This window comes from Trichomonas vaginalis, chromosome IV (assembly GCF_026262505.1).
Source record: "Trichomonas vaginalis G3 chromosome IV, whole genome shotgun sequence".
In the NCBI taxonomy this organism is placed as follows: Eukaryota; Parabasalia; order Trichomonadida; family Trichomonadidae; genus Trichomonas; species Trichomonas vaginalis.
The window spans coordinates 32,336,342-32,359,718 of NC_067206.1; the positions used below are offsets into that span (position 1 = coordinate 32,336,342).

The 23,377-nt window shown below is 31.1% G+C and overlaps 8 protein-coding genes and 1 pseudogene across 9 annotated transcripts, besides 10 other annotated features; 6 read left to right on the top strand and 3 right to left on the bottom strand.

Moving 5' to 3' along the window:
• Positions 1-1,717: part of a mobile genetic element that runs on past the window's edge.
• A 232-nt stretch (positions 1,718-1,949) lies between these two features.
• Positions 1,950-1,983: a terminal%2Cinverted (terminal inverted repeat of MuDR-5_TvMULE4 transposon ID:TVAGG3_0207720).
• Positions 1,950-3,025: a mobile genetic element.
• Positions 2,988-3,025: a terminal%2Cinverted (terminal inverted repeat of MuDR-5_TvMULE4 transposon ID:TVAGG3_0207720).
• Positions 3,026-3,156: 131 nt separating this feature from the next.
• TVAGG3_0207730 (uncharacterized protein) lies at positions 3,157-4,808 on the top strand (the record flags this gene model as incomplete). The annotated part of the gene is made up of 1 exon (XM_001302675.1): positions 3,442-4,719. One exon carries the CDS (start codon positions 3,442-3,444, stop codon positions 4,717-4,719), a length of 1,278 nt encoding a protein of 425 aa, XP_001302676.1.
• A 283-nt stretch (positions 4,809-5,091) lies between these two features.
• On the top strand, positions 5,092-6,817 carry TVAGG3_0207740 (glycosyltransferase family; the record flags this gene model as incomplete). The annotated part of the gene is made up of 1 exon (XM_001302676.2): positions 5,346-6,428. The coding sequence occupies one exon, from the start codon at positions 5,346-5,348 to the stop codon at positions 6,426-6,428; it is 1,083 nt and encodes a 360-aa protein (XP_001302677.1).
• A 508-nt stretch (positions 6,818-7,325) lies between these two features.
• Positions 7,326-7,712: a mobile genetic element.
• A 1,052-nt stretch (positions 7,713-8,764) lies between these two features.
• On the top strand, positions 8,765-10,325 carry TVAGG3_0207760 (protein serine/threonine kinase protein; the record flags this gene model as incomplete). The annotated part of the gene is made up of 1 exon (XM_001302677.2): positions 8,765-9,787. The coding sequence occupies one exon, from the start codon at positions 8,765-8,767 to the stop codon at positions 9,785-9,787; it is 1,023 nt and encodes a 340-aa protein (XP_001302678.1).
• Positions 10,326-11,415: 1,090 nt separating this feature from the next.
• On the top strand, positions 11,416-12,567 carry TVAGG3_0207770 (sperm-tail PG-rich repeat-containing protein; the record flags this gene model as incomplete). Its single annotated transcript, XM_001302678.2, has 1 exon — positions 11,422-12,483. The coding sequence occupies one exon, from the start codon at positions 11,422-11,424 to the stop codon at positions 12,481-12,483; it is 1,062 nt and encodes a 353-aa protein (XP_001302679.1).
• Positions 12,568-13,056: 489 nt separating this feature from the next.
• TVAGG3_0207780 (aminophospholipid transmembrane transporter protein) lies at positions 13,057-13,950 on the bottom strand (the record flags this gene model as incomplete). The annotated part of the gene is made up of 1 exon (XM_001302679.1): positions 13,057-13,950. One exon carries the CDS (start codon positions 13,948-13,950, stop codon positions 13,057-13,059), a length of 894 nt encoding a protein of 297 aa, XP_001302680.1.
• Positions 13,951-14,576: 626 nt separating this feature from the next.
• Positions 14,577-16,163: a mobile genetic element.
• Positions 16,164-16,203: 40 nt separating this feature from the next.
• TVAGG3_0207800 (ubiquitinyl hydrolase protein) lies at positions 16,204-17,872 on the top strand (the record flags this gene model as incomplete). Its single annotated transcript, XM_001302680.1, has 1 exon — positions 16,307-17,872. The coding sequence occupies one exon, from the start codon at positions 16,307-16,309 to the stop codon at positions 17,870-17,872; it is 1,566 nt and encodes a 521-aa protein (XP_001302681.1).
• A 460-nt stretch (positions 17,873-18,332) lies between these two features.
• Positions 18,333-21,127: a mobile genetic element.
• TVAGG3_0207820 lies at positions 19,083-19,570 on the bottom strand (annotated as a pseudogene). Its single transcript has one exon. A coding segment is annotated over exon 1 (488 nt).
• On the bottom strand, positions 20,124-20,531 carry TVAGG3_0207830 (MULE transposase domain-containing protein; the record flags this gene model as incomplete). Its single annotated transcript, XM_001302682.2, has 1 exon — positions 20,124-20,531. A coding segment is annotated over one exon (408 nt), but the record flags the coding sequence as incomplete, so codon positions are not given.
• Positions 21,105-21,127: a terminal%2Cinverted (terminal inverted repeat of MuDR-5/MuDR-6/MuDR-7_TvMULE4 transposon ID:TVAGG3_0207810).
• Positions 21,128-21,227: 100 nt separating this feature from the next.
• Positions 21,228-21,265: a terminal%2Cinverted (terminal inverted repeat of MuDR-5_TvMULE4 transposon ID:TVAGG3_0207840).
• Positions 21,228-23,377: part of a mobile genetic element that runs on past the window's edge.
• On the top strand, positions 22,348-22,959 carry TVAGG3_0207850 (MULE transposase domain-containing protein; the record flags this gene model as incomplete). The annotated part of the gene is made up of 1 exon (XM_001294345.1): positions 22,348-22,959. A coding segment is annotated over one exon (612 nt), but the record flags the coding sequence as incomplete, so codon positions are not given.

The following is a 23,377-nucleotide window of genomic DNA, read 5'->3' on the forward strand; positions in this document are numbered from 1 at the left end:
CCTTTTGCTGCAAAAGAATTGGTGCATAGCATTGATAACCCTCTCCACGTCGATTCCACTCATTCTTTAATTAAAGGAAAGATCCAATTGTTTGCAGTAACAATGAAAACAAGTCAAAACACAATTTTCCCCTTTTGCTATTTTTTAGTGAACCCTCAGACATCTGAAAAAATTCAAGAATGTTTGGTGAAATTCTGTGAGTTTGCGCACCTGGATCCACAGCATTGGAGCGCTGACTGTGCGCTAAACATTGCTCGCGCAATTGAGGACGGATTTCCTCTTGCGCAGCTCAGTTGGTGCGCTGTGCATGTTTTACGCGCATGTGCAAAAGTTGGAAGCTATTTTGACAATCCACAGAATTTTGAGAACTTCTATTTAGCAATGGACTTTTTGACATTACGTGCAGATGCAACGAATGCAGAAAAGCTGGCTGAAGAGTCTGATGAAACATATGAGTTCTTGACAACAATGTTAGAAGAAGAAGAACCGCGCGCTTTGAAGTATTTCGATAAACAATGGAGAAGAACCAAAGAACATTGGATGATGTTATATCGTGGAGAAGGTGATTCCACGAATAACATTGCGGAATCACACTTTCATCAATTAAAGCAAACATTTTTCTTGGGTAAGAAAAATGAGCGCATTGATGACATCGTCATAACTCTCATCACTGTTGTGATTCCAAATGCGATTATTAAGGTTCAAGTCGCTAATGTTTTGAATGAAGAAAGAGCAGTAAGAATTTTTACAAGGGCAGGTAATCAGATTGTTGAGCAAAGAGCTTCAAAACACGATGAATGTTTGAAATTAATTCAACACATTTTGGAAATTGTCGAAAGCCGAAGGATTGAACCTAATGTCCTTATTCCATCTTTGAAGGCAATATTAAATTTGGCACAAAGAAGTTTAAAGGAAGAGTAAGCAAGATTAGATAATTTGGACTTTTTTAAAAATTAATGAATAAACAGTATATTTTTGAAGTGTAAGCTTATTTACCTGAAGCTATATTACTTAATATAACATTCAAAGTATTATTGCTATTTATTGGAGAACAAATTTATGTAATTTTCACATGAAAATTGATAAATTTGTATTTCCTTATGATAATCAATTTTTGTATTTGTAGAGAGTCTCCCTGCATGATATCAAGACTTGGCTATTAGTCTTTATCCATTTTTGAAAATTGTATTGTAAATTGTAAGAATTTCTGAATACTACTACTATAAAATATAATTGCTTATCAATGTATATTCTCCCTGCATGATATCAAGACTTGGCTATAAGTCTTTATCCATTTTTGAAAATTGTATTGTAAATTGTAAGAATTTCTGAATACTACTACTATAAAATATAATTGCTTATCAATGTATATTCTCCCTGCATGATATCAAGACTTGGCTATAAGTCTTTATCCATTTTTGAAAATTGTATTGTAAATTGTAAGAATTTCTGAATACTACTACTATAAAATATAATTGCTTATCAATGTATATTCTCCCTGCATGATATCAAGACTTGGCTATAAGTCTTTATCCATTTTTGAAAATTGTATTGTAAATTGTAAGAATTTCTGAATACTACTACTATAAAATATAATTGCTTATCAATGTATATTCTCCCTGCATGATATCAAGACTTGGCTATAAGTCTCTATTCATTATGAGTATGACCCCATTTTTTTACAAAAAGTGCCGAATTGCAACTTTGTCCCAATCTCCAAGGAAAATTCTTTGTGGTTGGTTTTTTATGAGTAGTTTATAATATGAAATATATTTGATTTCAAAAAAAATGAAGGAAATTTCGAAATTTCAGAGTATAAACGTATTTTTTATAACCATCATATGATAAATTGGCGTGTTATATAATATTAAATTATTAATTTAATAGAGATGATCTGTTAGCGATTATTGAGTGATTCGGATGATTTAATTGTTTCATTCAGATCAATTGAGTGGGGGACAAACTCGCCCATTGTCACTTTTTTGTTAACCTTAAACTTGTAATTTTCATTATTTTTAATTAACCTTATTTCTTTCCCAATTCCTGATTTATTTTATTCACTTACTATTAAAAGTCACATTTTAATAAAATATAATAATTTATTTATAGCATTTTTTACTATACTGTAATAAAAAATTAATTATAATAAATTAAATGTTTATTAAATCAAATGTTTTCTTTGCAATAATATTTTTAATGTTGAGTAAACAATGTTGGGATCAAGTGTATCATTTTTCAGACCTTTCTGAACAGCTTCAAGCATACTGATGCATTCGACTTTTTTAAATTGTGTCATTTCTTCGAAATCTCTTGTGACTTTTTTGATAACTTTAACACTTCTCTCTGAATCCAGACCTTTAATTTGCAACTTAATCAGGAATGAAGGAACAACACTGGAATATAACTCGATGACAAGTTCATCGAGTCGAAGATTTGGTTGTACACCACTTGTATGTGCCGGATACCATTGTGTCAAATTTTTTCTGAAATTAACTTTAAAAGTACTAAGTAAGATCATGAGATATAGCAATATATGTTTAAACCAACTTATATTTTGGTTGTACACCACTTGTATGTGCCGGATACCATTGTGTCAAATTTTTTCTGAAATTAACTTTAAAAGTACTAAGTAAGATCATGAGATATAGCAATATATGTTTAAACCAACTTATATTTTGGTTGTACACCACTTGTATGTGCCGGATACCATTGTGTCAAATTTTTTCTGAAATTAACTTTAAAAGTACTAAGTAAGATCATGAGATATAGCAATATATGTTTAAACCAACTTATATTTTGGTTGTACACCACTTGTATGTGCCGGATACCATTGTGTCAAATTTTTTCTGAAATTAACTTTAAAAGTACTAAGTAAGATCATTTATTTTTGCATAATATAATGCCAATATGGTTTCTTTTGATTTTATTTCATTTATAAGCAAATCAGATTTACCCAAAAACTCCACTCCATAAGCGTTCATTTGCTAAATTAAAAAGTGACAATGGGCTAGTCTGTCCCTTTCTCAGATCAATTTATTATAAAATTCTAAAGCGTTTTACGTGTGAGAGTATATTTTGCGAGATATTAGAATTTCAAAGGGATAGTGCTCGGGGATAAAACGAGATTCAGCTAAAACCGTTTTTTAAAATTTAGTTTTGGAATTGGGAGGCGAAGGAACGTCAACGAACTGGTGGATAGCACACTTCGAAGATGCTATTGACGCCAGTAACGGTGTTTCTCCTCCTGACTTTCATGTCGTTCGAAAAATTTGGAAAAAAGATTTTCCAATCTTTTGGTACTTTACAATATCAATTAAAGACCAGGAAGAACATTGGAAAACTATATATGATATCACTTCTAAGCTCTACGCGCCTACTTTAGTTGATTCTCCGTTAGTAGATTTTCAATCTTTCATAAATTCATTACATAATATATCTTCGATGTTATGTCCGAAAACAATTACAGATGCTGTTAAACTTATTCAGAAATTCGGTTCATATCAACAAAATCCAGGATATTATTTAATTAGCCAAGTTCCATTTTTGTTAAACAACCTTATTTTATATCTAAAGGCAATACAAAGTTTAATAGATACTAAAGACAAATTATGGCTCAGTTTAGTTTCGAAAGCTAAATATGTCAATTCTTTTGCGAAGTTTTATTTGGGGCTTTTGACACCGGTCTCAAGCAAGTTCAGCAAGTCATCGGCTGCATGGCAGCATCGTTTGTTATTGTCAAACGTTTTATTTTCTCTGATTTTTGAATCTGCAAAAACAAACATAGATTCGATTCAATTATCGGCCACGTACTGTGATAAACTGATCAAAATACTTCCAAATTCCCCTCCCGAAGTAGAAATGTCGTTAGTTAGAAATATTATTAATATTTCTCGAAAATTTTCTTACAAAACTGCAAGGGATGTACACCAAACCAGATTTAATACATTACTAACTACAATTGCCACGAAAAAAGATTCAATCAGTTATCCGGTAATAATTTCGTTCCTAATGACCGCGAAACCGAGAGTTGTTTCAGGTCTGCGAATTCTCAAGTCTATGTTCATATACGGAATCCGTTCTCCTTCAGATGTGTCTCATATTGCTGCAATGGCTGATTACGCTGGCCCAATTCCGACCTTGAAAACATTAGCGCGTAAAGGCCTTGAGAACAAATTATGGCATAGATTATGTTTCTTTTACATCAGAGATTTGTTGATACGATTTTCTAGCGACTCAGAGGTCATCGATTGGGGTCAATCGTTTATTAGACGATTGTTCTTATTGGTGGCACTCTCCTCGTCAAGGAATAAGTATCATACAAAGACATTATTAATTTGTGAGGATTTGTCAATGCTAACGAACGTCCATCTTATCTGGTGTCAACAAGCATGTCATATAGCTGCTGCTTCCATGTTCGCAACTCGCTCTGTTCCAACTTATTTCACTCAATTTTTCTCAATCGTTGCACAGCCAGATCCAGCGTTAATGCTTGACTTCACAAACTTCAATAGCAATCCTGTTGTATTGAAAACTTTTCCATTTGACAAAAAAGGAAATTTTGTTTTTGTTATTCGTGGACCATTAGAAAAATTGACAACTTCTCCACGTTCAATTGCGTCAAAGAAGATTTTGAAGCCAAATATCAAGAAGCAATCGATTTCTCCTCATAATACTCGATCAAAACTTCCATCTCTTAGAAGTACTAAGTCAAAGAGATGAATTTGGGTTACTTTTCTTTTTATATACTACTTGTTTTTTATTTTTCTTCCAAGATTGTTATATAATCTTGGAATTTGTTTTAATTTTTTTGTTTTTTATTTCTAAAATAGTATGTTATTTTATATCTTGAGTATTTTTCAACTCCGATGATTTTGTCATAATTTCATTTCATATGAAATTTTCTGATAAATTCAAGGGATAATGTTTGCCAAAATAAACTATACCTTTATCCATAGAATATATGGTTTCATTGCTACTTAATAGTTATATTTTAATATGATATTGTTAAGAATTGACGAATTTCTCTGCATAAAAAATGTTACAAGGATGAGAATTTTTAAAATTGAGGTTTTTAGTAAGAGTTGATAACTCAGTAAACCAAAATATAAACAAAAAGAAGAATGTCATTATGATTGTTTTATTTTTGTATCATAATTTATTGAGGAAAGTTTGATTCGTTCCCAATGAAACGTATGCACAATAAGCGTTTCTTGTTTTGGGAGCGACCAGACATCTATTTGTTATTTATATGCATGTTTGCAATCAAATTTAAACTGTTTTGTGAATTCAATACAAATTACAAGTTCGATTTCAAGAAAGAAAGCCCATATAGGATAGGAGAAAAAATGGAACTTAAGATGTTAAGATATATACCAAATGAATACTTCGAAAGAGCAATACATCTCAGAGAATATCTCGAAATTGAAAATAATTCGGTTTTTGTTCAAGGAAAAAGTTACGATCATTATACAACAGATATTTACGGAATAACTAGATGGAATAATATGTCATATGCTGTTCTTCGAGACGTAACTATTAATGGCGCTTCAACAGCAAACAACGGTACTCATTGTTTCTTGCCTAATGATTATCCGCAGTTAGATTATATATATGGTGATGGCCATGGCCAAGTTGTTGAGCAATTTGATTCTGTTATCGCGTTTGGTCACATGTTTACAATGACATATGGTCATTGGTTCTTAGATTACTTGTCTCCAATGCAATATTTACCACAATCAATCTACAGATCATCGACAATTTTAAATATTGCTAATTTCCCTGATGGAGCTGCTTCATTAGATGTTTTTGGTATCAGCTTATATAAGCGTCGTTTTTCACAAGATGGCAGAAGATTCTTCTTTACCAGACAAGCTTACGTTTTATACAACCCAATTCCTCACGTACGGCATTTTGGAACATGTCTATTGAATCTTTCCAATATCCTGTGCGAATACTACAAATTGAATGAAATTAAACCAACAAAATTTGGTTTATCAAATAGAAAAGGTAAAAGAGAAGCAGAAAACTGGAAAGAGATATGTGACAAGATAACTAAGAAGTATCCGGAATATGATTGGGTAGATGTTCAAGATGGACTTAATATTTCAGAAAGTGCCAAGCATTATGCAAGTTTAACATTTCTATATGCAGTTACAGGATCAGGACTTGTTAAAATAATGTATATGCACTCAGGTTCTGTAGTTGTTGATATGCAATTAAGTTATAACGATCATGCTATGCAATCTCTTGCACTTTGCAAGCATATATTAATGATTTGCTATCAAGAACCTGGATTGCAACACCATTATACTTCCAAGTTTAATGCAACTGTAAGTAATGCTATGAAATTTGTTGGATATGGAATTGATGCATGGAAGTTGCATAAACTTCCTCCGGAGTTATTTAATGAACCAGATAGATATATTTAACTGATATTGTCCTATTTTGTTATATTTTGTTTTCTAAATAAATATTGTATTATGAAAATTTAAATAGAACTTCCATTCCAATTATACACGAAGCAAACTTGCAAGATTCTAGGAATAACTACTTAGCATTGAGAAATTTATTATATTTTATTGAGAAAATGAGGGACGCATAATATACACATAGTGCAAACTCGACTTTGAAAAGATGTTATTCATGAATAAATCAGATGATTCTCATTATTTTGTTTATTTTTATGCAAAATTAAACATTTCAGGATTGTCTATCAAAGAATGATGAATTTTTGGATAATGTAATATATACAAAGATATGAGTTAAGATGACGCGCACTTAAATGTTGCATGCTAAGTAGTGTCAATGTGTAAACCTCTCAATTTTATCGTCGGGGAAGCAACACAATTCCCTCAAAAATATTGAAAAAATATAGAAAATAAAATGAATTAAGATGTACTTAAAATGAGAAATAGATTATGATATTAGATTTTAGAAAAAACAGACTTTTGATATAACTTTTGAGAATCTCATATAAAAAAAAGCATTTAAAAATAAATTTAAATATCTTATTTATTTTACTATTGTAAATATATTCAGAGATTTTTAGAAAAAAAACTTTTCATAAGTATTCAATATTTGAGAATACGGTCCAAAAAAAATAGATTCTCTTATATTTGCTTATATAAAAGGAAACTCTCCATCAGATGCGAATGCATGAATTCAGCACCTCTGATAGAGAGTTTCCTCTTATATAAGCGGATCTTTTTCATTCGTTTTTGTTAATATAAAAACATCAAAATCTACCAATATGAGAAATTAAACCCTGCGAGGCACCAGTCTAGAACTGGCACTTCGCAGGGTTTAATTTCTCTTGACAAATGACAAAACTTGTTCGCAATTGTGAACCATTGCGAGCAAGTTTGCCAGATATCTGGAAGGAATTGCTCCTTATGATATATGCATTGTAACTGTATATATCATAAAGAGCAATTCCTTCAATTAAACGCAAAAACTTTGGTGCAATCGTTGCTGATTGCACCAAAGTTTTCGAACTTTCCCGAGGGAATTGGAGGGTGAGAGATACATAGTCTATTTATGTACCTCCCACCCTCCAAATCCCACTCTAAATGGGAGAAACTTTGTTCGCATGTTATCTTATTCAAACAAAGTTTCTCCCATTTAGAGAAGGAATAGGAGTCTACCAGGCACTGATATATAATCAGTGCTTTGTAGGCTCCTATTCCTAATAAAAATTTGAAAACTTTGGAGCATTTGATTATTGTCATTTGTCAAGAGAAATTAAACCCTGCGAAGTGCCAGTTCTAGACTGGCACTTCGCAGGGTTTAATTTCTCATATTGGTAGATTTTGATGTTTTTATATTAACAAAAACGAATGAAAAAGATCCGCTTATATAAGAGGAAACTCTCTATCAGAGGTGCTGAATTCATGCATTCGCATCTGATGGAGAGTTTCCTTTTATATAAGCAAATATAAGAGAATCTATTTTTTTTGGACCGTATTCTCAAATATTGAATACTTATGAAAAGTGTTTTTCCTAAAAATTTAATATAATGCTTAGCACAATATATAAAATTAAAATATCTATAATTATTTTCTATATCACACTTTTCATTACACCTTGAAAAGTCTTCTCAAACTCTATTTTTAATTATTTTTTAGATATATCTCAAGTGTGATTATTCAAAAACTCATATAGACTATATTTATTGTTTTCATTCAAAAAATTATATGAGAATCTCAAATTAACTTTCAAATTTTTTATTTTAAAAACATATTAATAATCATATTTTAAGATACTTTTTCGCCCAAAAAATAATCGTACTTCCTCGACGATTAATAGGATCTCAATTTCTATCGTTGACACTACTTAGCATGCAACAATTCAATAAGGATTGTTGTTCTATTAACGAATATTTAATAACAATAGCAAATTACTTTGAATTTGAGATGTATCACATGCACCGTCATATTTCCTGATCTATTTTAGTGAAATTGTTCAGATTATTTTAATTCCTTTTGAGGAACCTCATTTTCAAATTTATAAAAGTTCGATAGTTTAAGAAAAATGACACTTTTTCTGCTAAACAAAAAATTAATAGTATATTTTTATGCATAATTTACAGTGGAGCATATATACTCCGACTAAACAAAAAATTCAATAAAAAATTCAATTCGAAAACTTCGTATAAAAACTCATGGCACAATTAGTGTGATTTTTCTAAATACTTAAATTGTTTGATTAATAAATAATGAATTCAAAAAATTTGAAAGGCGAGCTTTAAGTATTCAATTTAATATATATGATAACCTCGTTTCCACAAACCATCCACTCTTATATTTTTAAGAAAGCGATTGGTAAGGGAGGTTTCTCAACAGTATATCTTGTTGAAAGTGAAGTTTATCATCAAAACTACGTAGCAAAAGTCACTCCGATTGATTTAGAAAAGCCGCACACAGGAGATGTCGATCCGCTCGATGCGGAAATTAAAGCACTCATGAACCTCTCTCATCAAAACATCATTCGACTTTACGATCATTTTACCGAGGGTAATAATTTCTTTGTAATTCTTGAATACTGTCAGCTTGGTTCCTTGCAGGACTCCGTAGGAGAAGATGGCTTAACTTTACAGCAATTTATATGCTATGGCAGACAGATATTGTCAGCTTTGGCATTTGTACATTCCAAAAACATTGCTCATCGTGATATCAAACCAGGAAATATCCTCGTAGATTCCATGGGCCGTATCAAATTATCTGATTTTGGAATCTCAATCCTCGGAGCAAACAACGTTGTTTCAACATTTTCCGGTTCTTTCCTTTACGAAGCTCCAGAAGTTATTCTGAAGAAACCGCATAATCCTATACAAGCCGATATTTGGTCGTTGGGTGTTTTATTTGCATATTTGATAAATGGAACTACTCCATGGAGGAGCGATAATATTAACGTGCTCAAAAACAGAATCTGCACAGCTACCTTTAAACTTAGGTCAAATACTCCTCCTGAAGTTGCTGAATTAATTACGAGTATGCTCAATATAGAACCTAACGAAAGACCAACAGCCCAAGAGATTCTTGAAATGAGATTATTCGAAAAAGAGTCTATTGAACAGACTATTTCAGAGAGTAACTCAATTCAAGATGTTTTATCACCAAAAGGAAGAGCCAACAGAAGAACTTTGCCAAGAAATAGATCTTCCTTTGAACCACAGTCAAAAGCCATTAATATTTTCAAGATGAATCTAATGGTAGGGAGTAATAATATGCCAATGATTAGAAATAGATTTCACAGTGGACAAATGTCTACATTTGTTCTAGATGAATAGGCATTGTAAAATTTTGTTTGTTATTCCTTTTATATAAAGAAATCAGTTTGATATTCCAATAATCTTTTTAATTTCAGTTTATTTACTTAAAAATTTGGTTTAAATACAAAAACCCTTTGTATGTAATATGATAATATGATTTGAAGATAATACTTAATATTACAATCTGATTGATTGTTGACGGCATTGTTTCTTGAATCTCAATAGCTTCATTATACATTAATAACGCACCAGAAAGGTCCAGAACAATTGTGTAACATTTATAAATCCTTGTTTATGAGCAAATACTTCTATACCATTTTCAATTATAGAACTATTACATCTCCAATTATCCCTAGAATTATAAAACAATATTTATTTGAGACCGTAACAAAACAATAGAATGTAAACATATTTGAGTGAAATAAGATAGTCACAAAATTTAAGTAGTGAGGCTCTCAAAAATTGAACCGTACTCCATACAAAATTTGTGTACCCTCACTACTTAGATTTTGTGGCCTTCAATTGAGAGGTTAGTTTTGATAGAGCACGTTATAAAATTAAAAGGGAAAAATAAATAAAATTTAAACATTTAATTATATATAATGTAAGGAGTGTAATTCCAAATTTTCTAAAAACTATTCAAATTTGAGCATTTTTTTGGAAATAGTAAATCTAATATGTACATCTAATAACAACATGATTCATCACCTTTTCAAGCTCTGCAGTCAATTTTTTGAAATTTGATTGAAATAAATGTAGCAAAAATTACATTTCATTAGGGAATATATGAGTTTCTCTGGAAACAGGCTGATAAATTTTAAATTTTGTCCAATCAACATGAATGCATTGAGAAATTTGGATTGATTTTCTGGTAGAATCTGGAACAATTCAACCATGTATAAATGGATCATGTAATCATCATGAAATGTTAGTGTTAGAGTTCAAAAGAAACAGAATGAGTGGAAATCAAACACAATCTGAATAATTTTAAACGTATACAATCTTTAAGTTTGTATTTTGAATTCTACATATATGATTGTGTAATTCGTTCTTTCAAATTTTCGGATTCAGGCATGTTTTGATAAAATTCATTCCCAAAAACTCCAATTAACAATTGAATTTAGTGTATTTTAAATATATACGTATTATATTTTATAAATTATATTAAATTCGCAAAATTTTAAGTTTTAAACAAAAATAAAAAATGTTCAAAATATGAAATTATGCATAGGATATTAAAATTTACATGTTAGCAATTTTTTGAATTGCTTTCAATTTTCATATTGAAATTTTTAAGATTTTTTTCTGAAATAATAAGCAAGAATATCAACCTAAATAATATTAAATTCCATGCGTTAATTTCCCCTCAAAAGTCATTGACCGCCTCTCAATCTAGATTTTGTGAGTACTTTATATGCATACCTAGTAGGAACTATTTGATATTTTAAGTTGCTTGTGCTTCGACGTGAATTGGAAAGGAAGAAATTATGTCACAGTTTTTCAAAAACTCAAGATAAGAGTATCATTGTATGGCAAAACCGGAACTCTATTAGATAGAGGCGTCTACATTTGTTGATTTGTCTTGTATCCGTTTTTTCTCTATAAATTTTTATACATCGTAATTTTTAATTTTTTTATCTTTTTGTGTTTCAATGAATATCAATAATGATCCTTTTATTCGTTCAAAATCAGAAGCAGGCTTTAGATCCACACCTCAATCTATGCGATCAAGTGCCGTTTTTGCAAAAACACAGCCAGAAACTGTAAAAAATCAACCAGAAACGCCAGATACAGATAGAATTTTAAAAAGTGCTAAAGAAAGCACGCGTAGACCTAAGTCAGCATACACATTTCGCCCACGTGAATGCTTTTTCAATGGCACTTTCAGTAATTTTGGAAAAGATGCACCAAAAATTGCAATTGGATGTAGCAGACCAGAGCCACCAGTTCCACCAGCAACTCCAGGACCTGGTGCTTATGAAATACCACCATTAAGAGATACTCCTCAGCAAGTTACAATTCCTCGATGCGTTAAGTTCAGAGAGCCGCCATCTCCCACTGCAAATGTAGAGCTTGTCAATACTAGATCCTTCCCGCAGATGCGTGCATGTTCCATTGCACCAAAAACAGGAAAATCTTTTTATGATTACATCGATTCTCCTGGTCCAAGCTATGTTCCGCCAAGCTCTCTTTCACCGAAAACTCACAAAATTGCAAGCCGTTACGAAACTCGTACTACTTTCGATTCTACTCCAGGACCTGGATCATATAATCCACAACGTGCTGATTTAGAGCGATCTCCTGTATTCTCAATGCATGGTATATCCAATAGAGATGATTGGCTCAAAGAGCTTCAGGCACGACCAGGTCCCGGCCATTATACACCAAAACAAGTTTCAAAATCACAGCCTAGATGGACATTTGGCTCCAAATCACGCAAGAGATCAGCATCAGCACCTCCTATACCTCTTGGTCCTTTCTTGTTTAAAGTTGACTCTTCATTAAACAGAGAAGAATGTTACAACTACATCGAAAAGAAACCTCAACTCAGAGCTTTGATTGAAGACATTTTCGAATACGTCATACTTTATAAACCCGAGGATCCTGTTGCCTGCATCAGGGAGAGGTTTGCAAGCTTGAAAGAAGACAGAGTTGAAGAAAAAACTGATGATTTATCAATGGATATCATTGATTTCACCGAACTCCTCAAATAACTTATTTTGTATTATATTATATGTTTGTATTTTAAAACTATCTTCGGATATGATATATTTTATTTAATAACAAATATAATTCATCATAATTTTTTAATTGAAACACAATTTCCAATGCAAACACTTTGTCATTTGTGCATACATTTATATCACAAATAGTGAAATATGATATTTTAATTAAAATATCTCTGTTGAAATTTATTTGAAAACTAAATCTGTCTTAATGAGTTTTGAGAGATGTAACGAATAAATTATGTTCCACAGTTATTAAAATGTGCCTATAGATTCTCAATAAAATAAAAAAAAAATTAAATTGATAAAATTCATGATAAAAAATTTATAAAAAACAAATAATATATAAAATAATAAACTAATGGAGTATGTGACGTAGCATGTATGTATGATTCAAACGGAACTTCTATTAAAAATCTAGATATTAGACATAATACTCCAAATTCTCTAAAATAAAGCATTAAGAAGATAAGTTAGATGGTTAAAACAGTTAGATGATTGTATCTTAGAATATTCTATGGATAAAGATCTTTTCTTCTCCAATATTAACATTATTTGGAATTAATGTGGAAAAGCTAAAGCTTTGTTGCGTTCAATCATCTCATTTATAATTGCTTGATCTCCGAGCTTTCTTGGATAAAATATTTTCAATAAAAGTATTAAAATTAGGCAAATTGTGCAGAAAATGGCAATAACAACAAATAGAATGCCAAGAAATGTGTTCTTTAAGCCTAATAATGAGTCCTTTTCTAATATAATATATTTCTTTCCGTCAAAAAAAGAAGCCGGATAATTATTTTTGATTTGTATTGTGAAATTTCCTGTCTGAAGCTCACAACTTCTACATATTGAATAAGTTTTGACAATCGTTGGAGTAGCTGAAGCTCTCATCCATTCAATAAAATGTTCGTTTGTCTGAGCACCAGGAAATAACGTATTATTTTCTAGCCATTTGTTTCCTGTAGCATATTTACTATTTAGTGGTTTATATATTGAATCGACTTCGTATTGATCTGTAATTCCTGTTTCTGAGAAACCAGGATCTTCTGATTTAATAGTAAATGTATCGTTAAAGATTGAAACTGCAGATAGACCGCATGGAAGTATCCAATCTGATTCTGACTCCGAATCATCTCTTGATCTTAAAGGTTTGCATTCATACATGTCTGAGAAATCAACGTATTTTCCTCGTAATTGATCTATATTTCTTGATTTCATAAACTGATTATGATTTTGATGAAAATTTGTTAATTTATATTTAATTCGAATATCGCCTCTGATTTTCGCTTCTATTTGAAAGTTGATATTGCATACATTTCCGATTGTGCATGCGTCATCATATCTTTTTTCGAAAAGCGGTACGTCTATAGTTAAAACTAAAAATAACGGGCCGCAAATAAATGAAATGATAGCAATAACTCCAAGAGTCACTATCATCCTTGCTGGCGTGAGCATGGGATGCCATGCAGGTAGTTGTTGCTGGGTAAATAAAGATTTTTGCGTTGAAAAAGTCTGAAAAAAAATTTTATAACAAACTTTCAAAAGAAGATTTTTCAGAAACGTGTTTTGTCAAGAACTTGATATCGACAATAGATCTGCGTAAACATTTCAACAAGCTTTGATGTATTATATTCTCGTAGTAGGGTAAATATGGGTTTGAAATTTATACAGGTTTTTCAAAATTATTTCATATTAAGAGAATTAGATATAAAATTGAAGAATGGCGCACCTTGTATTGAATTGCTACATGTTTTTGGTAATAGATGAAACTGTCCTCAGCAATAACTTGTAAATTTGACAATGAAGGAATGAGATAAGAGTATTTATTAGATTTAGGAACATGAGGAAAGGAATAATGCTAAGCGAATATCATGCAAATCAAAAACTCTTGTCAATCAGTTTAGAATGTTCATGGAAATGAAAATCATAATATTCTTCTAAATTTACAATATACTTTGAGACCATTTACTTTTCATGAATCAATAGAGTATCAAATGCTGCTAGTAATGATGCATTCAACATAGATATTTTACATCGAGCGAAACGAGAAAAATAATTGATTCGCCATTTCCTTATCTGGCAAAAAAGGTACATTCACTAGGCGATAACAGTAAAATGGGATGAAAATAGGATAAATAGCATCCCTATATAGTGCCTAACAATATTTATACGGGCCAAAAAAATTTGGCTAGAGATTTGGCGAGTTATAAAACTTAGAAAATTGAGAGGGATTTTTATTTTTGAATTTTTTTTGGAAAGTTAAAATTGCGATTAAAAATCGATTTCCAGGAGAACTAAGCATCTCATCATATATTTAAATCGATAAAAATATTAAATAATAGTTGAATAGTATAACAACGTGAAATTATGGCTGAATCTACAGAAAAAATGAACATATTTGACATTTTTGAAAATTCATACGTTAGATGGTGACAGACTCATAAACTATACTTTAGCTAAGATTGATATATGGTTTCAACAACACATGGTTAAAATCGTAAAAATATTTTAGATTTCAAAAAGATATATATGGTAATATAATGGAACAGAGTCAGCAAATAGCATGTAAAATATGTTATAATTAACTTTTTATTAGATCCAATAGTAGATATCGAATGGTTTCCAGCTTTATGGTTAAATATTTTCTTTTCGAGCTTCTCTTTAACTGTTGTATTAAGGTTGTAAATTTTTGATGCTAGAAACTATGGAATCTTCTTTGCTGCAGCATTTTTCTTGAGAGTTCTTGCAATTTCGAATAGATCTGCGCATTGTATGAAATTGAGGCTTTAAAATATCTTGAAAACAGAATAGGACTGCTTTTCCAAAGGAATGCTTACTTGTAAATCAGAGAGTTTCAAAATTGAGAGCAAGATTATCATCATAACTTTCGATTTTGCTGCGAAAAAGGAAGACAAGTAATTAACAAATCATTTACTGTTGTTCATCAAAAGAAGAAAACTTTGATAACAACTAATGATGATAAAATCAAGCTATCTTTTAATATTTTAAATTGATAAGACATTCAAAATATTTGAATGGTTTAAAATATTTTCTTTTAATTTCTATAAGATATTATCATGATTATATAATAAAATTTAAATTTTTATTCAAAAAGGCAATATTTCAAACTTTTAATTTCAAAAATCTTAATTCTGCAATAAGTGTATTTAATTGTAGCAAATTTAATGATCCTTCGTCATGCTTAGCAATTTGGAACTCATAAATTAATGATTTCTTCAAGTAAAATTCTGCATTATTTCAAAAGTCAATAATTCTCTAGTAACTTTTCTTCAAACCCTAACCATTATATTATAGGTATAATGGAGAATAATTGCAAAGAAAGATAGCCGAATTTACTGGGTAGTTCTTGTGATGCGAAATAATTGCAAATTAACACCTAGTTTTAACAGCATCAATCTCTTTTTGCTCTCATTTAAATGCATTCGCACACTTTAATTTTGAAATATAAGAGTTTTGGAAATTATCAAATTTATCTGCTCAAATACTATAGATCTTCATAAGTGTTAATAGAATCATTAGCCTTACATATAGTGTTTAATATAATGATGCACATTATACTGGGATTCATTCCTTATTCATCTAGTTATTATAAGATTTACAACCCCATGAAAATTTAAAATTTTGTCAAAAATAGTGAATGTACCTTTCTGGCAAATTAAGAAAAATGTATATGATGTCATTAGGATGCTCTAGTCGGAAACAAAAACATAAAATGTTTACATTCAATTGAATTCTGCTTACAAAATTTTTTATTTTGAAAAGAAAACTCAAATCTTCAAAAAGATAAAAAATGACGTTTTCAATTGATGCCCTTCGCGTAGAACTATATCGTCGACGTGAAGAGTTTGGACCTCTTCCAAAAACAGGTAAGAGCTATGATATAGCAATAGTAGAACATAATTGGTACAAATCGTTAATTCGTTTCATCAAAAATTCCAATGTTCCTATTCCTGGTCCAATTACTAACTACGAATTACTATCAGGGAACACATTAAAACCAAATATTGTCTATAAAGTCGATTATAACGCAATTCCTGTTGAAACCTTCAGATACTTAATTTCCATCTTTAAAGGAGGTCCTGAAATCATTAGGAAATACTCCATTCATCCGAGAACTCTCGATAGTTGTATAATTTTAGAGCCAATAATTTTACGTATCCAGCCTGAAAGCCATGCATGTGTTACAAAAACAGTTGATCCTGATTGGATTTTCGCTGATCTAAAGCCTCATTTATGCAAGAGTTTATTAGTAAATCCACAAGATTTCATTTTCGCAAATAAATTACGAGAAAAGATAGATGAAAATGAGAAAATTGGTGATTACGTAAGAAACCATGGTAATCTGGTTCGTTTAACAAAGCATTTACGAAATGCTCACTCATCTTTGTTAGCAACGCTACCATTAAACTTCAAACCAAAGGCGAATCAAAATCTTACTTTCGTATGTTCGACATTACCAATTCACACATTTACTCCTATGCCAATTGGTCTGCTAAATCTAGGAAACACTTGCTTTTTAAACTCAGCCATACAATGTATTGCACATCTTAGACCATTGTACAACTATATTTTATCACCTACTTTCGATTTGGCTGTTGCAAATAACCAAGGCAAGAAAAACAACTGTGGCATAGCCATGGAGTTCAAAAACCTACTTAACATGATGGCTAAAGAAGATACTCCTGTTAATCCACGTGATTTCAGAAACGTTATAATTTCAAAACACAAATCTTTAGCAAATTTCGCAGAACACGATGCGCAGGAAGCATTAAGTGCGATTCTAATAGGCATCCATGAGGATATTTCTATCGATAATAAGTCAATTATATCAGATCTTTTCTTTGGCCAAACAAAGACGGTTATTAAGTGTTCAAACTGTGGTTATTACGAAGATTTAAAGGAAGATTTTATGATTTTGCCACTCCCTCTCCAGGGAAACTCTTTAGACGAGATATTTGAATCATATTGCAAGCCAGAAACACTAGACAAAGAAAATATGTGGTTCTGCAGTTCATGCAAGTCGAGAGTTCAAGCTGTTCGTCAAACTTTCATTGAAAAACTGCCACCAATTTTAATAATCCAATTATCTCGTTTCGAATCCAATGAAAGGAAGAATAATAAGATCATTAATTATCCACCAAACCTAGATTTATCAAGACTCTTCCGAGGAGCCTCTCCGATGCATCTTGTTTCAACAATTTATCATGATGGAACTTTGGATTATGGCCATTACATTTCTGTTACGCTTGATCAAGAGCAGAACAAATGGTACTTGTTTAATGATATGAAAGCATCTCCTGCACGTCCTGGTGATGCTTTTGGACCAAATGCTTATATTCTTTTTTACCAAATATAGATTTTTTTTTATTTTTTGTTTGTTATAAAGTTTATTTTTGTATGTAATTTTCCCATTTTTTTTTAAAAAAATATTCATTTTTTATCTGAAATTGAATAATCGACCATTCAATTTTGGAAAATATTTATTTTTTGCGATATCGCTTTTAAAAATTTTTCTGAGAATTGATCGGAACTATAGATTTTAATTTTAGATAAAAAATGAATATTTAAAAGAATACCTCAAATGTACTGTGTTAAAATGTGTTTTGTTTTCTGATCATTGATCCGAAAAGTTTAACCTCCAAAGTTCATTTTTTTTATTCATGTTGAGCTTTTTATACGTTTGTTGTTTGTCATTGAAAATAGCAATCAATGACATCGAATACGAAGGTAATTCTCTTGATGATATACTCGATAAAAACAAAATCCAGAAAGATTCAGTGAAAACTCTTCACGTTTTATCAGGTGATTTTGACAGAGGGGGCACAAACTTGCCCAGTGAGGTGAAGTGAAAAGTGACAGGTTTACATGTCAGAAATGTAAAGTGTTAGATTTGAAACAAAAAATGGATTAATTTATTATTATATGATAGAGAGATTTGGTAAGTTACTATCAAATTTGTAAGTAAGGGAAAAAAAGTAAGAAAGAAAAAAAAATTTTTAAAAAATAAAAAGCCACTCGCTTCGCTCGCGGTTGACAAAAAGAACAAATTCGAAAAAAGATTGTATGAAATTACGAAACTAAGCCGCGAGCGAAGCGAGCGGCTTAAGTAAACAACATATTTCAGATTATCGATACTAAAAATTTGCCCAGCCAGTAAAGCATTCAATTTTTTTTGCATTTTTTTAAAGCTTCTTAACTTAAATCATGGAATGTCTCAAAGACAAAAGTAGCATACAGCATGTAAAGCTAAAGAAAGATAATCATAATTAATACCTTAATTTTTAATATTACGCATTTTTAGGTGCAAAATTTAAAAACATTCTAATACAATAGAGCAGTTTCCAAAAGTAGCATACAGCATGTAAAGCTAAAGAAATATAATCATAATTAATACCTTTAAAGTTTAAAATCTTGATTTTTTTTAAAATCAAATATTTATAACTTTAATACATACAGCTTAAACCTTATACTTGTTTTCTCTTGTGAGAAAGCAATCTTACAAAGCTAACAATCCTAAAAAATAAAGAATTAAAATTTAATAATTTAATCTAAAATTAAAATCAAAATTAAATAAAATGAGTTCTTTGTAATAATACTTTCAAGGTAGGATATATTTTAGTGGGATCTATTGAGTCATCACTAACAGCATTGAGCAATCTATTGAGCATTGAAATACTCTCGATTTTTCTTTGTCTTTTTACATCAATTTCTGCGTTAGTTGCTTTTTCCATGATCTTAATGACACGGTCATCTGCTGGATTTTGATCAATTTTGAGTTTGATAACGAAAGATGGTATCACTTTTGTATAAATTTCTATAATAACATCATCAATTCTGAGATTTTTTCGATCAGGAAAATAGTCATGTTTGAGTGTTCTAAAATGAGCTTCGGCAATATTGTTAGTTGCGTCGCCTTCACGCCTGTCACGAGCAATCCATATTGATATGTTGTAACGCCATTGTCTGTTAAAGTATTGAGATGCTGTTGGATCTGTGTCGAGCAACTCCAGAACTTGATCATAGGCAGCATTTGCTTCTTCCTCATGTTCTGCATCTAATTTGAAGACTAAATCCTTCATCAAATTATAGAATTGTTCAAATTTTTCTTGAGAAGAAAACTTATTTGATTTGCGAAGAATTGCACGAAGAACATGTACTCCGCACCAAAGTATTTGAGCTTGTGGAATGCTTTCTTCTATTGCTTGAGCTATCTGTGGAGCACAGTCCATGCTAATGTATTCTGGCTCAATTGTTACCCATCTGAGATAGGCGCACACGCAAACTTGAATGTTTTGATAAGTGTCTGGTTGACAAAAGAAATATAAAAAAGGGAAAATGTGAAAATCTTTGATTTTGCCAGTAAATGCATACAATGGAATGTTTGATCGCAACAATTTATAGGTGCTGTCTATATGAAATGTCTTGATACTATGCGCATAAGCTTTGCCTTCAAAAGGCGCGTAATAGAAACACATATTATTGTCTGAGACTTCAAATGCAATGAGATCATCTGGAGATTCTTCTTGTACTGTCTGAACAAAGATTTGCAATGACACAACATCGTCAGGAGAATATCTAGTTTGAAGAGCATGTATTCTCTCTGCAAATCGTTTGATTGCACGTGGTTTTTGAGCGTACATCTCTGGAATGGACGGACCTGTAAGAGGAATTTCAAGATCTTTGAATGCATTTAGCTGTGCTATCGCTCTTTGATTGTCATCTGTTTGGAAGTAATGTTCTAAATATTTGCGATAAAAGACAGACGAATATTGACTTTTGTCATTTGGGGCGGAATGATCATGTTCTTCAACTATTTTGATTAGTTTGTATTTATTTTGATCCAAGATTGCAACATTAAAATGTGCAGGACATTTTGGATATTTGCAGTGGAATGAAATCTGAGATCTTTCTTTCCTGACACGTTCACCATATCCATACTGTGCTTGTATTTCTTGTTTAACTCCAAATTTACAAAGATCCATAACAGTAAAGATAGTTTCTTCTTCTAATTCCATTTGAAATTGAAATGAAAATTAAAAATTCAGAAATTTGAATAGATTTGGTCTGTAATTAAATGAGAATAGCAGTTTGTTCGTCATTGTTTGAGGCAAGAGTATTATAGGAATATTATATGATGTATTTGAGTTGCATATAAAGAGTGCAAAAGGATAAAGAGAGAAATTTTGTTAGATTAAATTATTAAATTTTAATTCTTTATTTTTTAGGATTGTTAGCTTTGTAAGATTGCTTTCTCACAAGAGAAAACAAGTATAAGGTTTAAGCTGTATGTATTAAAGTTATAAATATTTGATTTTAAAAAAAATCAAGATTTTAAACTTTAAAGGTATTAATTATGATTATATTTCTTTAGCTTTACATGCTGTATGCTACTTTTGGAAACTGCTCTATTGTATTAGAATGTTTTTAAATTTTGCACCTAAAAATGCGTAATATTAAAAATTAAGGTATTAATTATGATTATCTTTCTTTAGCTTTACATGCTGTATGCTACTTTTGTCTTTGAGACATTCCATGATTTAAGTTAAGAAGCTTTAAAAAAATGCAAAAAAAATTGAATGCTTTACTGGCTGGGCAAATTTGTCGCCGCCCCATTTTGACATGAAATAAGGATGTCAATTTGGAAGAAAAGTGAGAAAATTCCTAAAATGCTAAAAATGAATTTTCCAAACGTATTTTTTTATCTCATTTTTGAGAAAGGGACAGACTAGCCCATTGTCACTTTTTAATTTAGCAAATGAACGCTTATGGAGTGGAGTTTTTGGGTAAATCTGATTTGCTTATAAATGAAATAAAATCAAAAGAAACCATATTGGCATTATATTATGCAAAAATAAATGATCTTACTTAGTACTTTTAAAGTTAATTTCAGAAAAAAATTGACACAATGGTATCCGGCACATACAAGTGGTGTATAACCAAAATATAAGTTGGTTTAAACATATATTGCTATATCTCATGATCTTACTTAGTACTTTTAAAGTTAATTTCAGAAAAAAATTGACACAATGGTATCCGGCACATACAAGTGGTGTACAACCAAAATATAAGTTGGTTTAAACATATATTGCTATATCTCATGATCTTACTTAGTACTTTTAAAGTTAATTTCAGAAAAAATTTGACACAATGGTATCCGGCACATACAAGTGGCGTACAACCAAAATATAAGTTGGTTTAAACATATATTGCTATATCTCATGATCTTACTTAGTACTTTTAAAGTTAATTTCAGAAAAAATTTGACACAATGGTATCCGGCACATACAAGTGGCGTACAACCAAAATTTCATATCCCTAGTTTTACATTTATGTTTAGTTTTATTTCACCTAATTTTCAAAGATCATAATTGAATTAGATGGCCAAGCTATTCAAAACACGACCAAGCTTATCAAAATAAGACCAATATATTCAAAATTCTTTATTCTTTCAAATCATTTCATTTTAATGCAGATCCAAGATCACGAACTCACATGTATCGAGTTGCTTAAGTATGGAGTGCAACAAGAAATCCAAGCAGGTTGTAGTTATTCATATAAAACTAGGAAAGAAAGAAATCAAATCCAATTTAATTGTAAGTGGCCGAATTGTCCATGTCGCTTCCTTGTTGATACACTTCCCGATGACAAGTACCACATACGAAAATGTATTAACACCCACAATCATTCTGCCTCTTTTCCAAACAAATCACATTATATTTTTCTAGATCTTATTTAACAAGATATTTTGAATCAAATCAAGACCGTGTTTACGCACAATTAAGGTGTTTCAAAGATCTTAATATCCCATTTGATAGTGGGATCATTCCGGAAATGTTTCAACAATCTACAGATGCTTTAAAAAAGTTTTCTAAACGCCTTCATGCAATCAATACCCGTTTCTCAGCGGATGATGTTACATCTCTTGCAATTTTTGTCGACATGGTTAAGAGTCATTCTCCGGATGATCTCATCGAGTTTATTCACGAGCCAGATCGTATGATTTTCTATTACGCCCCATTCGAAGCAAATGCTTTTTCACATCAAATACAAACTTATCACATTGATTCCACTTATAAGCTCTTGCGCTCTCGCATACCATTTTATGCCGTCACTGGCAAATTCGCGGAATCAATTATTTTTCCGTTTTTGTATTTTTTCGTTTGGCCCGACACAAGTGAAAATATACAAGTTTGTCTCACAGCATATTTTGGCTCCATCAATCGCGAACCATCTTATTTTGCAATGGACTGCGCACCTCAAATCACAAATGCTGTTGAAACAGCCATCCCCTTATGCCAGATCATTTGGTGTGGCGTTCATGTGTTGCGCGCTGTCATGAGAAAGGCTGAAAAGTTTCAAGATCGTTCCAACTTCGAAACTTTCTATAACTTAATGAAGTTATTGGTCTTTGGTTCTGAAGAGGAAGAAATTGATCCTGATGAAGTTTACAACAATTTAGAAGAAATTTTAAATGAGGAACCTGCTGCCCGTGAATACTTTGACCGACAGTGGCGCCATCATCTTGACAGGTGGATGCTTCGCTATAGAAATGAAGGAGATGGAACAAACAACATCTCGGAATCACATTTCAAGGTTTTGAAGCACCAGTACTTCCCAGAAAGGCAAAATCTTCGACTCGATGAACTTGTCATCGAGTTATATTCCAGTGTTGTTCCTTCATTCCTGATTAAGTTGCAAATTAAAGGTCTGGATTCAGAGAGAAGTGTTAAAGTTATCAAAAAAGTCACAAGAGATTTCGAAGAAATGACACAATTTAAAAAAGTCGAATGCATCAGTATGCTTGAAGCTGTTCAGAAAGGTCTGAAAAATGATACACTTGATCCCAACATTGTTTACTCAA